Source organism: Mytilus trossulus, chromosome 14 (assembly GCF_036588685.1).
Source record: "Mytilus trossulus isolate FHL-02 chromosome 14, PNRI_Mtr1.1.1.hap1, whole genome shotgun sequence".
Lineage (NCBI taxonomy): Eukaryota > Metazoa > Mollusca > Bivalvia > Mytilida > Mytilidae > Mytilus > Mytilus trossulus.
In genome coordinates, this window is record NC_086386.1 from 63,492,024 (window position 1) to 63,508,135 (window position 16,112).

The window sequence follows — 16,112 nt, forward strand, 5'->3', positions numbered from 1 at the left end:
CAGATCAATGTAACGTGTGTACCGGTAAATAGATAATTAGTGTATTTTTGAGTCTCATCATGAAGTTTTGATTATGTGATTACTTGGTCGTTTAGCGATTATTCAATTACAAGACCAAATATTTATGATTATTGATTACTTGTAAGTTTTGGATTGAATTTTTGATTATCTCATTTAAAAAAAAACTTAATGATAATGTGTTTATATTAGCAAATATTTGTGATTATGTTATCACTTTGATACCTCCATGATGGACGACCTCAATAACGCATGACGCAAAAACTCACTATGCGTCTGATAAAAATAAAACCGGAAATGAGAGAATCATTTAAATGTTATAGTCGACGTAATGATCAAAATTATGCATGTATGTCTTGCTTTAAATCTTTTAATTTTTTTAGTAAACTTTTGTTTTGAAGTAGAATACTTAAGATCTTAATCTAATACATATATTCATTCCAGAAATATGATTGTTATGGTTTTTTACCTTAAGGTATACGAAGAATACAATAGGAAACAAAGTTGAGAATAACTAAAAATGGCGAAAAGACAATCAAAACACTACATATCGCTTTTGATATCATGTGGTGTTGTTGTGAAAACATGTTATTTGTTGTTCTGCAGTTTTTGTTGAATGTTATTCTCTGTAATGAATGTTCTTGTATGTGTTTATGTTGTGTAGCATTGTTATTTTAGCGATATATTATTAAACATTTTCAACTTTGAATTTTTCGAAAAACTAAGGATTTTCCTATTCCAGCCATAGATTAACTTAGCCGTATTTGACACGACTTTTTGGAATTTTGAATCCTCACTGATCTTCAACTTTGTTGTTGTTTGGCTTTATACGTATTTTGATATGAGCGTCATTGGTGAGTCTAATGTAGTCTGGCGTACTAAATTATAATCCTGGTACCTTTGATAACTATTTACACCACTGGGTCGATGCCACTGCTGGTGGATATTTTGTTCCCGATGGAATCACCAGCCCAGTAGTCAACACTTCGTTGTTGACATGATTATCAATAAGTAATGTGGTCATTTTTATAAATTTCTTGTTTACAAAACTTTGAATTTTTCTAGAACTGAGGATTTTCTTATCCCGGCCATATATTTCCTTAGCCGTATTTGACACAGCTTTTTAAAATTTTTGATCCTCAATGCCCTTCAACTTTGTTGTTGTTTGGCTTAATAAATATTTTGATATGAGCGTCACTGATGAGTCTTGTTTGGCAAGCCATCAAACAAGGTATAACCAAAAATTTCTTAAAAATTCCTGTACCAAATCAGGAATATGGCATTTATTATCAAATAGCTCGTTTATATGAATGTTAGTGGTTTGTTTGAGTTTTGGGGTTTTTTTGTTACTCAGTGTTCCTGAAACTCATGTGTTTTCCTTATTTGTTGATGTGTTTCACTCGGTTTGATTTTATAACCCGGATATATTGTTTTTAATCTATTAATGACTTTTGAACACTATAATACTTCTATCGCCGTTAATAATAAAAGGCCCTGACATGATAACGCATTGAACAGATCATACTAGAAACCCGACGGTCAGATTAACGTTAAAAAATAAAAAAATAAAAAAATAAACAGTAACCAACGACAATATTTTCAAAAATGTACAAATTATATACAAATAATGTCAACTTTTCTCTGGAAACCAAATATAATTAATGGATTCCAATAATGAAATGCATATATCATGTATATAAACTGCTAAAAAACTACATGACAAAGATGTTTAAAATGTGTTTGCCCCTGGATAATTAATAAATATGGCAAACATTTCACTCTTCCTTAAACATTAAGGTAACGTTTTCGATAAAATATTAATTAGTATTATATTGATTGAAGTGAATAGTTCATGTTCACTTTGTACTTGTCTTTTGTTAAAGATAAGCATCGAAATGAATGACGCAAAACATGTTTATTTAATTCAAATGATCGTTCTGGGATTAATAACGCCCTATATACAGTGTCACATTGAATGTGTTCATTCGGTAATGCTCGGATGACTCAGGTATTCTTTATCTGAAGGTACGGAATCGGCCGAGTAGAAACGGATGAGAATGTGTTCAAAACGAAAGATTTGATTTCTAGCTGAATATCTTACAATGGAGGTATTTACAGTAGTAGTATTTCTTTATAATGTTGGAGTTGCATATTTTCAGCAATGCACCGTCAGAACATTACGTGTAGATGCAGATAAGACTGGGGCTAGGTTAAACAGATATACATATATCACTTTCTCTAACATTGGTCCGAATGCATGTTACAACGAATGTATCCGAAGAACAAAGTGTCGCTCATTTAACTACAACAGCATAACACGAAGATGTGACATTAACAAAATGATTAGTAGCTCAGAAACAGAGTTTGTGAACGAAACAAATTGCGTGTATGTTGATATGACACAATACAGAGGGGTGAGTAAGATTTTTACTAAAGATGGACTTTCATTGAGTTTCAGTTACTTAGGTATTCCTTATTCTTCGATTCGAATATTTGTAGTTTTTACTTTTGATTGCATTTGTATGTTTTTTTTAGCAATTCATTTTTATTGGTGTTCTTTTTATTTGGAGGGATTTTGGTGATTAGTCTTTTTGTGAATGTTTTGTTTTGTTTGATAATTGCATTTGTTGTTTTATTGTTCGGCAGATTTTTTCTTGTTTTGGATTGAATTCAAAGATAATAAGGGATGTATAATTACCCGGCCACGTCCACTTTTATTGTTTGTCTATCTGATGAGTTTAGCCTTTTCAACTGATTTTTATAGTTCGTTTTTATGTTGTACTGTTATACCACTGTCCCTAGTTAGGGGGAGGGTTGGGATCCCGCTAACATGTTTAATCCCGCCACATTGTTTATGTACGAGCCTGTCCCAAGTCAGGGGCCTGTAATTCAGTGGTTGTCGTTTGTTTATGTGTTACATATTTGTTTTTCGTTCATTTTTTTACATAAATAAGGCCGTTAGTTTTTTCGCTTGAATTGTTTTACATTGTCTTATTGGGGCCTTTTATAGCTGACTATATGCGGTATTGGCTTTGCTCATTATTGAAGGCCGTACGGTGACCTATAATTGTTAATGTCTGTGTCATTTTTGTCTTTTGTGGATAGTTGTCTCATTTGCAATCATACCACATCTTTATGTACTCAATATCAATTTATCACTTCAGCCGAGGGTATCACCAGCCCAGTAATCAACACTTCGGTGTTGACATAAATATCAATTATATGGTAATTTGTTACAAATTTAAAATTTTTGGAAAAACTAAGGATTTTCTTATCCCAAGAATAGATTACCTTAGCCGCATTTGGCACAACTTTTTTTCGGAATTTTGGGTCCTCAATGCTTTTAAACTTTGTTCTTGTTTGGTTTTGGAACTATTTTGATCTAAGCGTCACTGATTAGTCTTATGTAGACGAAATTCTTTTTTGGCATATTCAATTATAATCCTGGTACCTTTGATAACTAAATAAGTATTATTTTTTGGCTTCATATTTTATCTAAATAAAAAAAATATGCTTATTTATTCAAAAAAATTGCCACAATTTATCTGCATACATAATCAATTCATATATTATGTATGAAAAAAGAGGTCCGTGAACATTTGACTTTACTTATTTGTTATAACGGCTTTGTTTATTCAACTCGTTATTACAACTTAGCTAAGTAGCAAACTCTTTAAACCCTTAGCTGACTCAGGCGAAGCAATATTTCGTTATCTGAATTTAAGCATGTCAACAATTTTTCGATATTCTTTTATTTTTCAATATCGTAAAAAGTGTTAAACAATAAAACAATCAATGCATGCAATAAGATCAAATAAAATTTTGAAACACATATAAAAAGCAAGATGAACAGAAAAGTAAAAAAAATTATTAAAAACTAATCATTATTGAAAGGCATGTTATACATGTAATGCTACAACGAAAAGTTCATAGTTAAAAAGTTATTGTTAGTATAAAAAGGTAAATGTTATCACTGAAAGCGAGTCTAAAATAATGGTGTTTTTTTTTTATTTTTTCTTAAAAAGTTTGATTGAGTGTTCATGTCTTAGATATCTAGGAATAATGTTTCAGAGGCTCGCAGTTGATTTGTCGAAACGTCTTTCTCCACAGATGTTGGTACGTACACGAGGTTGTAAAAGCTGCATTGCATTTTCCGATCTAAGATATATTGACGTTTGATAGGCGCTAGTGAGTTCCCCAAGGTAGACGGGCGCTATGCCATACAGGATTTTGAAAGTATACAAAAGAAGTGTATATTATAATCGGTACTGCACCGGAATCTAATGAAGAGACACAAGAACTGGTCTTTATAATCCTGGTACTTTTGATAACTACTTATATGATCATGTTTTTTAGAAAATAACTTTATCTTAAATCAACTTTATTCAAATCTAGCGATTAGAATAATAATGAGAGAGACAGAGGATAACTAAGGAATATCAAACCTCCAACATGTAGGTCAAAACCAAACTGACAACACTACGACAAAAAAAGCGGAAAACGACAAAAATACAACGAACGTTATATAAAAAACAAGGTTTTCGACGATAATGTTTTATTTCGTGAAACAATAACAGAGAATTTAAATGCATGTTGTGTCCTAATATATTGTGAATTCATACATACTACCAATTTCACTACAAAATAGACTATATTTGATTGCCTTCCTTGTCTATTAGAAATCGGCTTTATATGCAAATAGTTATCAAAGGTACCAGGATTATAATTTAGTACGCTCGACGCGCGTTTTGTCTTTATAAGACTTATCGGTGATGTTCTTATCAAAATATGTATGAATCAAACTAGTACAAAATTGAAGAACATTGAGGATCCAAAATTCCCAAAAAGTGTGCCATAACAAGAAAATCCTTAGTTTTTCGAAAAATCCAAAGTTTTGTAAACAGGAAATTTATAAAAGTGACCACGTTATTGATATTCATGTCAACACCGAAGTGTTGAATACTGGGCTGGTAATACCCTCGGAGACGAAACGTCCACCAGCAGTGGCAGCGACCCAGTGGTGTAAATAGTACTAATAATCAAATGTACCAGGATTATAATTTAGTACGCCAGACGCGCATTTCGTCTTCATAAGACTCATCAGTAGAAGTTAGGGTTGCTGACACTGATTTTACTTTGTTTTTACTATTTTTAGGACTCCTATTATGATCCATGTCCTGGCAGCGATGCTTGTGTTGAGGGAGAAGTTTGCAACACTCTGAAAGATAACATTAATATATGTAATGTAGATGTGAAAGGTAAGGTAAAATTGATTCTTTATACAGTTCTCATTAAAGCTACCATTGCAGTTGAATTATTCATATAATTAAAGTTCACTATGCATTGTTCCGTTTAAAGTGTTTTTGTTCTATCTTTTGTATCTATACATCTATATAATAAAAATAATAAATTCGCAAACTACATTTCACATCAAATAATAACAGTTCGTTAAAATATTGTCACTAGCGCTTTCATGCCTTCTGGCAATCTTCAGGCGACGTTTAAACAATGTCTTACACTTGCCGTTGGTAACGTTTATCACGTTACAATAACAGTAAGGGAAGATAAATCAAACGTGTTTACGTAGATCCGTTTAATGTTGACGGAAAATCCTTGATAAAGTGTCCTTCATTTGCCAGTCTTTGATTCATTCGGTCTTAATCATCAGATTGGTTCAAAAGATAGAAAAAACTTGTATAAAATATAAAAAAAACCCAGAAAGTACAGTTTGTTTTAAAAAGTAAGGCGATGTGGTATGATTGCCAATGAGACAACTATCCACCAAAGTTTAAACGAAGAAAATGTAAACAATTGAATTCAATTACAAACATATTAACCGAGATATTGGACAAGAGATAAAATGTTTTAGATTGTAAAATTATTTCCCCGTTACAATAATGAAGATCTACAGTGATAAGTTTATCAAGCAAGTAATAACTAACATAAAATGTCTTGATTTTATTGCTTTTAATAATAAAATATGTATAATGTCGTATTTACAATTTAAAACTCATAAACTATTGGTTTTTATTTCAATACATTATATATAATCGATGTCTTCACGTGTTATCCTGTTTCCAATATCAATCCTTCAATAGAGATTTAAATAACAAAATCTATTGCTTTCATTTTGTCAACTAATATTAAATAATAAATGTACCGTGCGGTTATAAATATGTACACACAATACAAATATATGGCCATTATACCTTAAATACATTTTACAATTATTAATCGCCCACAAGACTAGAAGAATAGACAAATGTAAACGGGAAATTTCTCAACCGATATTCCCTAAGTGTAGGAGAAGGAAAATCCGATCTGCGGTAGGGAAATGTTCTTGTGGACAAACAAGTTTCCCTCGAAAATTGATTTTTTAAATCTTGTCACAAAACTGCCTTTTTCTAGAATAGTTTAGTTGATATTTGACGAATACATATTCAAAGTCTGTTAGGTTTGCGGAATGCATGCTTGTTACCAAACTGAATCTTTGCACTAAGACAGTCCTAACGTCTGAAAAGACCAAATAATTTTTTTTTTAATTTACATGAACAATTACTCGACATTCTCCAAAAGTATGAATTGTATCTTAATTTTTTCTTGACAAATTCTCAGTTATATTAATTTGTATGATATTTACTCGATAAATATTTTGATATTCTGAATATGGTTTTCAAATTCTTGACAAATTCTTGACATTTGAATACCATCTTGAAGTTCTAGACATTCTTATTTTTTTCATGATGGCTTGAAATATTCTGAACATTTTGAATTGTGTATTAACTTTACTTGACAATACTGAGTTTTACAAGTCTAAACCAATATACATGATATAACTTTACCTTTATATCTTTTCATATAATATTCTGTTGTTTTAAGTTACCCTTGCTACAACAAAAACAAAAGTTGGGCATGTTAAAAAAAAAGAAAATTATGGGTATATACCTTTTTTTTATTAATACAAATATGCCTATGAAATTTAAAGCATTAGCAATAAAACCAATCATATTGTAGACATATTTACATTCTACATGCATAATATTCAATGTTTGTATGGTAAATAAAAAAGTTATTGTACATGTACCAAAATGTGGTGTTTATTCATAGCAAAGAATAATTATTGTATTATTAATAAAGGCAACAGTAGTATCCCGCTGTTTGAAACTCATAAATCGATAGAAAATAACAAATCCTGGTTACAAACTAAAAACTGAGGGAACCGCATTAAATATATAAGAGGGGAACAACGACACAACATTAAAATGTAACACACACAGAAACGAACTATTAGACAAAATCAGATGAGAACAACAAATATAACATAGAAAATTAGTATCTTCTTATTAGATGTTAAGACTATAAAGATGACGGACGAAATAGAAAAAGGGGAACGAGAGATACTAGAGGGAAAATATGGTAAATAGTCTAATTCGGCATGTTACATTTATGAAAGGGAAGGTGATTTGAAATATGACGTAGGAACATATCCGAAATCATTTGTGAAACGGTTATGCCATTACGGTCAACCAACTCGTGATGGCGTCTGCAAAAATTTACGAAAAGAGATGATTTCAACTTCACCATTTGAAACTCTTGATTTGATAGCTTCCTAGTGAGCAAGAAAATCATGATAGAAAATGCAAGCACGGGAATATCATATCAATTTGATGATATATATATGCTGCTGGAATGTATTTGCTTAGAAATGAAAAGTTCACAATTGGAAAGCTATAATCATCCCTTTTGTCTATAAGTAGAATTGTTTCCGATTGACCTTCATTATCAATTTCTAGATGTTAGTCGAGATATGAGGACGACTTAACTGTATCTGTTGTATCCTTTGTCTCTAGTTCAATGGGATAGATGCATTCGTCAAAGCCACTAAATTTTTAAGTATTTAGTGAAATGACATCCTCTATATATATAGCGGAAAGTAGAGTTTAAGGATATTGCTAACTTCTTATCTTCCTTCCTACAAGATTCCTGTATGAAGTCAGCCTCATAATAATAAAGAAATAAGTCGGCAAGAAGAGGGGCACACTTCGTTCCAATTGGAATGCCGATAGTCTGTTGAAAAACACGTCCCCCGAACGTCAGTTTCAGAGAATTTATTGTTTGAATCAGAGTGATCCTTTAAAAAGTAGAATTTATCCCTTCCCAAGACAAGATACTTGTATCTTTGTTGGCCATTTTATGTATGTAGTTTATACCATAAAACTTTCTGACTTAGTCGAGCGTGTAAAAACTATCCCATCTTATTGATATATGCATAAGTTTTAGATATTAAAAAATCTCAGGAAATTGAAATAAAAGGTAGACTTAGAATAGTAATACTCAAATTAAACATTTTTAAGGCAATTTTATTAAATTCGATTTAACGGTCCTTGATTACAGTAAACACATAGAACAAATCAATAGGAATAGACGTCTATGTTTAACAACTTTTCTTTGAAGCGAAAGAAATAACTGTCCATTGGAAGCACAAATTATTTCTCAATACAGAATAAATGTGAAAGATTACATTTTTTTTGGGGGGGGGGGAAGATAACAACATCGAAATTTGTTTTGAATCTTTCCGGTCATTGTAGCTTCTTACATGTGATTTTGTCTTTCTTGTACCATTAAATGATCATTATTAAAATTCTTAAATCATTATAATGTTATTTCGAATTCTACATTACCATTTGACAACATACATTTCAATTTACAGAATGCCTGAATGATTGGATATCATTTTCGAATCACTGTTATTTGTTTGTGTATACCAAAAGGTCTTTGGAAAATGCAAAGGTAATTAATAACAATATACAATTTTGACCCGCTGAGTAATTGAATAACTTAAATAATCAACCCGATTAAGAGTTATTCCGCTTGGGCTTTAGCCATAACTGTTTTATTGTACCGAACAATTATATTACTATTAAAAGTACAATATTGTAACAGACTATCAAAATACTTAAAATACAAAACATCGTCGACACTAAATGAATTTGAAAGTCTTGTTTTAGTCTTGTTTCTTCGTTACTTGTTGGACTTCTAACCTGACCGTTGGCATATTTGTTTTGTTCATCTGACATTAAGCGACGTCATACTTAAAGGGAGGTCAACTCGTGATAATTAAGTCCGACAAGGGTGATTCACCAGTAAATGATAGAAATGTTCGATTCAGACTTCAATTTGTTTTGGTTATATATCGCTTCTGCTAATTTTAGAAGAAACACGTCGAATTTAAACTATGACGATTATAAGCCAAATCGATTTAATGTAAGGTATAACAATACGAAATATTTGTTTGGTAATGTCTAGATGTTAGCAAGATACAACTAAGTGTATGATGCCGTATCAAGTGATATAAAATGAAAACGTTGTTTACAGGAATAACACGTTAGGTATGAATGATGGACAGGAACTGCTGACAAATTAAGAACACAGTTCAGGTCACATTCGAGTTGTTGTACATTTTTTAAGTGTCGGGCTGCTCATGACATGTGACAAAATGCGGCAATACGTTACATTAATTTGCTGTCATTGATTTTTATATATGCTCTTGAACTTAAACTGTTGGTTACAGATATGGTGAAGGTTGTTCCTAAAATACGTGTTTTGAGTATATAAGCATACAGATTGTTTTATTACGGCTGTGTCAATATACTTCTCAGTTCATATAGGATACAGTGCTTGGGAATTCGCCGTTTCAAAATCTAAAGGATTAAAGTTAATTTTAAAGATCGTGACCCGAAAATAACGTCACATCATTGGCTAAATTATATTGTCTACAACGTTATAAGCCAAAAACCACGTTTTGATGAACGCTTTTGAAAAATATTATCCATAATCAATTTAGTAACGTAGCGTTTTAATTTTACATAACTAATATTTAACTCTAAGTCAAATCTGACATTGAGTAGTTATGTTTCATTTGATTTTAATTTATATATGCTCTCTAAAGTTCCCTATATTGGCCTGTTAAACTTGTGGTCATTAGAAGAACTGATAATAATAACCCTAAAAATACTTCTCAGGACTCTGTTTTATTGAACTGTTTTGTCTTATCGTGTTGGATATTGGAACAAGCCTCCCCAAAAATTATTACAAAGGGTTTTTTTTCAGGAAAGTAGACCATTTAGCCAATAAACCGTATCGGATTAAGATAGTACATAACTCTACAGGGAGATATATCTGTAATATTTACTGAACTTTTAAATCGTGTTCTATTGTTAATGTGTATTGGGCTTCTCTAGAATAAAAATTGTTTGTCGAACTGCTATATAATAACATTTTCCGAATAAGATTGTGTTTTTTTGAAATATTTATAATTCTATCACAGGATCAAGGTAATTGTTTTTGTCTTTTTTCCCCTGAATTAAACAAGCAAACCTAATGTATAAAGTAAAAGTGTCGGATACCACCTTAAATGTTAAACAAAGGCATCATTAGTATAACGCTGTTCAGTTGCCATAATTTAATTAAGCAAAAACAAATCCGGGTTACAAACTGAAACACATTGACTATTAAAGGAATATTACGGAAATCATCATCACTGAACTAAATTATTTATTTCAGTGGTTGTCGTTTGTTTATGTGTTAAGTATTTGTTTTTCGTTCATTTTTTTACATAAATAAGGCCGTTAGTTTTCTCGCTTGAATTGTTTTACATTGTCTTATCGGGTCCTTTTATAGCTGACTATATGCGGTATGGGCTTTGCTCATTGTTGAAGGCCGTACGATGACCTATAATTGTTCATGTTTGTGTCATTTTGGTCTTTTGTGGATAGTTGTCTCATTGGCAATCCTACCACATCTTCTTTTTTTTTATAAAGTAAACTCCTACACGAATGGAAACTGATTGTGTATAACAACTGTCATATTCCTGACTTGGCACATGACATTGTATGAACAAATGTCACATAAAGTATAACTTCCATTAGTATTAAATTAGTATACAATATATATTCATAAGAAAAATAACTAAAGAAGACATATGTTAAGTGGATAATGAATATAAAATACAATACAACACATTAAACCGAGCGCTGTTATTGTGGGAAGGGGTAATTGTTTTACTTTATCTAAACATTGACTATCAATATTAAAATCGGTCGCCACTTTTAATGGCAGTAATATATCTAAACTTTATCGTTATGACACATATCTTATATCATGCCTTGTCTAACTAGTGTAATATGATGCCATATCAGCTATAACAGAGAAATGTTTACATGTGCAAATATTTTTGTAGGTTGAATGCCAGACATTAGGGGGATACTTGGTGAAAATTGAAAATAGTGAGGAGAACACATGGATTAAGTCCATAATTAAAGGTACATTGTGTACTTATCTTGTAATTATAATACAATGAACCAGAACTGACATATTGCTGTCTCGTTGACATATCTGTGCATTTATTTTTATTCATATGACCAACACTAATGTTGGAATATATTAAAAGTTACGAAAAATAACAACAGATCTAATATCAAGCTTACAACTATATAAGCTTAATATATAATATGAGAGCCATATCTCTTGCACATAAAAGACACCTTTTTAGATTTCGAAAAAGAGTAAGTTAATACCGGTGCAAGGCAGCACTGGCCCCGCGAAGTGGAAAGGGGTTTATATAAGTTGAAATAACTTGTTTCCCTATCCACAATCAACAAATATGATTAAACAAATGTATGTTGAGTATTCAGCGCGAGAAACATGTCATTTAGACTTTATTCAAACCACACCATAACTCCTCCTCCGTCGTTAACCTTTACAAAAATCGTCTTCTCTTAAACTACTGAGACGAATATAACTAAACTTGGTCACAATCTCATAAGGGTATCCCGTTTTAGAAAAATGTCCGATACCACCGACTATAAATAATTCATGAAACGCATTTTGTTGCTTATATTTCTGAATCTTCAACGGTTAAAAACGTTAATCAGGTTCAGGCTATATACATTCTTTGATTCTGTGAAATTTGCAGACAAATAAGACAACCCGCTTCCCCTGAATTGACGAATTCTGCAGTTTGTGGTTCTTATCTAAAACAATGTTCACTTGGTACAACAAATTTCGAATTACAAATAAGATAGTTAGATCAAAACTGTCAATTTACCCTTTACAGAGATATTGCTCTTTCTGGTTATTTTTAAACAATTTTCTTCAATTGTTGTAATTTCTGAAAAATGTCTTCTCCACTAAAATACTGGGCCAATAAGAATTAAACTTAGTTTTCAATAGACTATATCTCTTGATTGAATGTATTCGATAACTCTGCCATTTAACCATCATAGCTAACACTGATAAATATAGAACATAGGGGTTTACTATATAAGTATATGAGAAAATTGTAAAAAAAATCCCAGTTTTTAATGGTCAGGACTTAAAAACTACTTCAAAAAATGATAAGGGGTCATCAGTAACTATTGTAAATAGTTATAAAAAGATGTGTTATGGGTGTCAATGAGACAACTCCCCATCTAAGTGACACTTTGTAAAAGTAAATTATTATAGGTCAAAGTACGGTCTTCAAAACGGAGCATTGGCTCACACCTAACAGCACTCTATTAAGGGCCCCAAAATTTACAAGTTTAAAACCACTACGACTGGAAAACCAACGGCTTAATTAATATACAAATAAGAACCACACGAACAAATGACAAGCACTGAACATCAAGGTCCTAGCTGACTACGATGGGATGACCTGCTTTTAATTTAATTTCGAGACCAAATTAAACAAAACTTTTTCTCAATCAGGATTAGGGTATCGAATGCTTTATATTATAATAAGTCAGTCTTATTGTACATGATTTCCAAAACCACAGTACAGACAGGTGCGCAAAACAGGCTCTTAAGAGCTTCTTATGTTAGATAGTGGAAGACTTGTTTTCTTTTTTTTTTCTTAAATAATAAAAGGGTTGAATTTGTATTATTGATTGACAAAATACCCTCTCCCCTAAAAAAGATAAAGAATTATGGTTTGTGCTTTGCTAAATTATAGAACTGTCCAATTCAGTTTTTATGATATTCTTTGCTTGTTAGATGTGAGACAATTTAGTGCATGGTTTAATGTGAAGGCATGTGTCCATTGTCTCAAAACAATGTTGGCTTCTAAAATGCCTAAATACTGTTTAAATTGCAAATAAATCAGGCAAACGTATGCTAAATATTTCTCATAATTGTTATTATGTATAGCATTGCTTACAAATTAATGAATAGAGATGTAGATATTGTGAACATATAAACCCAACAACTTAAAACAAATAATTAATTTAAATATTGTGATTTTATGTAGACACGTGTGTAAGATTATTGAAGATTGTTAAAGACCTATACTAATTGGCTTCTAGATATAAATGTTCACCTTTTTTAGGACTCAGCCATAGGCAACGGAAGCTTAAAATGTTCATCTTTCATCTGTCCGATCGTTCGTCTCATTTCCTTTTCCACACTCTTGCTTTATGTTGCCTCATGCAAGTTTAATGACAATCATACACAATACTGAGAACCACAACACACAGACAGATTTCGAATTTGGGTTTTGAGTCATTCACTGTTTTACAGTTATGTACCTTTTAATCCACCTGAAATTTTAAACCTCTAAATTGCATAAAGTATCCTCTAGCTCGAATCAATTTTGTTAAGGTTTATTAGACATTAATCATAAATTGATAGAGATGTTATGTACAGGTTTGCATCGTTTAAAACAGAGATGTGGATTTTATATAAAAAAAAAAAAACGGCAACACAAAAAAAAGCCTGGAAATTTTTATAGAATAAAAAGATGTTCTCTAAATCTTCGTCAATTTTTGCACCCACTGTATAAAAAAAAAATCTTTCTGCACCCACTGTATAAAAAAATAAATCTTTCTGCACCCACTGTATAAAAAAAAATCAACACGTGGTTCGTTTGATCTCAGTTCTTTATTGGTTAAAATCCAAGAATGACGTTGATTTTCTTGCTTTCCTCTGAATTTTCTATTGTGAAGGCATGCAAAAGATTACCAAGCCTGATGACGTCACATTGAAAAGCACACATCTTTTTGCAGATAATTCGAAAAGACTGGATTAATAACCACCACCAACATGACAAAACAAAATCTTGTATAATACGATATTTATCAACTCTCGACGAGCCTCGCGTTTTAAATTTGAAAATTTAACTGTCTCGAGTGGATAAATATCGTATTACACTCGATGCACACGATCTAAACGTCTTAATTTGTTAGGGACCTCTATACATCTACGGTTTCTTGATATTATAAACATGTATTAACCTTTTTAATGTGACTTAATGGATTGTTGTCTCATTGCCACATATTACCCATAATCATCTTATTGTCCACTAACTTTTTTTTAGACCAAATGTGGATAGGATTAAATGATCGTCAAACAGAAGGACATTGGGTTTGGGATTATGATAATTCAACGCTTACGTATAACGATTGGTTCCCTTCTGAACCAAATGGCGGAGAAATAGAAAGCTGTGGTATGTTTTGTAAAGTTGAATGCTGGACAAGTAGTTACAGATGGAATGATGCTCCTTGTTATAATAATTATGGATATGTGTGTGAGAAACTGTTGTGAAGAGATGTATTTCATTTAGCTTCAACATTTCGTTACAGTCCATGTTGCACTCGTTCCTTCCATTTTACGCCAATTTATAACATCCGATTGGTAAATAACATTATAATATATATGACAACATTTTAAAAGAATGATATATTATATCATCATTACGAAATAATTCATATAAAACCCACATCTCTGTTAATAAATTACAAATAAGGGAACTTAAAAAAAGCAATGACAAATACTAGACCCGTGTTCTTTTTTTGTAGAAGTATTCAATTATAAATTTGGCTGGAAATTATCTTCTCTTATTTCATACACTTAAAACAGGCATCTTTTTCATTTTAAAAAATACAAAAAAAGAAAGACGGGATTTTATTAGATTTATTTAATTTTTATTTCTTTTTAAAGTGTATGCAATATAATCCAAAAAATGAAGGTTTAGCGGGCTTCATTTTCTTATTGCCACTTTCTTGATTAAAATCTAAAGGATACCGAATATCTGACAAAAAGTCTTTACAAGTGTAGCATAACCTTTTCATCGAACGCCACAGCTGTCTAATGTGGTACTCTGATATTACGTTATGCTGTTTAAGTATTAATTGATGATAGTTTGTTTTTACATAATATGGTTACGGCATTACGTAATAATGTTTTGATATAACTCAATAAGGAATAGTGATAACACGATATTTCCATATTACATGATATGTTTTCGTATTGACTTGATATAGTTTTGTCATTACTTGATATGGTTTTGTCATTACTCGATGTAGATTCACCATTATGTTATGTGGTTGTGTCATTAGCCAAGGTGGTTTGCACATTATTTGATGTGTATGTGACTAAACGTCATGTAGTTTTGTCATTACATGACGTGGTTTTGTTATGTTGTAATGATGATTTGCCTATTCCTTTATATGGCTTTAACATTACGTAATGATGTTTCATTTGATGATTTAACACTAAATGATGTGTTAGTTATAGTATTTGGTGTGGTCCTGTCATGATTTGATATGGTTATCTCATTACTTTATGAGGTAAAACCACGCGACAATTCAGAAAAAAAATATGTTCTATTTTTCAACCAATTTCCATATGTCGTTTGAGTGATGCGGTTTGGGTGATCTATTAAGTTAAAGTTCAGATTAAAGTAATGTTCGAGTTGTTGTTTAAAGTTATTTGATTTGAAAAATAAGACCGCCAGATAAAAAAAAGAAAAAGTACTAAAAAAATGACATGAATTCACACAACAGGTAACCCATGTTTAAACAAGCTAAGTCCTTAAACACTAAAAAGTCTAAAGTATAGGCACATAAGTTAGCAAAAAACGTGCAAAGTCTTGATATTTATTACGTATAAGGAATCGCATTTCATTATAATCGAATTATCCTGCGACTGAAATAAATAAATAATATTTTGTTTGCTAGCCAATGAGACAACTTTTTTTTTATCTAAGAACAAGTGTGGACACAGATGAGTGTGGATAGTGTGTTTGGATGTTTGACAGTGTCTTATGACAATAAAGTTCT

The 16,112-nt window shown here is 31.3% G+C and overlaps 1 protein-coding gene across 1 annotated transcript; it reads left to right on the plus strand.

The window, feature by feature from the left end:
* Nucleotides 1-2,097: 2,097 nt before the first annotated feature.
* LOC134697988 (brevican core protein-like) lies at nt 2,098-14,595 on the plus strand. The gene is made up of 5 exons (XM_063560274.1): nt 2,098-2,432; nt 5,174-5,276; nt 8,729-8,808; nt 11,258-11,348; nt 14,369-14,595. Exons 1-5 carry the CDS (start codon nt 2,121-2,123, stop codon nt 14,593-14,595), a joined length of 813 nt encoding a protein of 270 aa, XP_063416344.1. The 5' UTR covers nt 2,098-2,120.
* Nucleotides 14,596-16,112: the final 1,517 nt, after the last annotated feature.

Bases quoted from the DNA above. Each gene is read 5' to 3' on its own strand.
- LOC134697988 (XM_063560274.1), top strand. From the start codon at position 2,121: ATGGAGGTATTTACAGTAGTAGTATTTCTTTATAATGTTGGAGTTGCA. The intron at 5,277-8,728 runs GTAAGGTAAAAT...TTCAATTTACAG, and splicing joins ATGTAATGTAGATGTGAAAG to AATGCCTGAATGATTGGATA. The intron at 8,809-11,257 runs GTAATTAATAAC...ATATTTTTGTAG, and splicing joins GGTCTTTGGAAAATGCAAAG to GTTGAATGCCAGACATTAGG.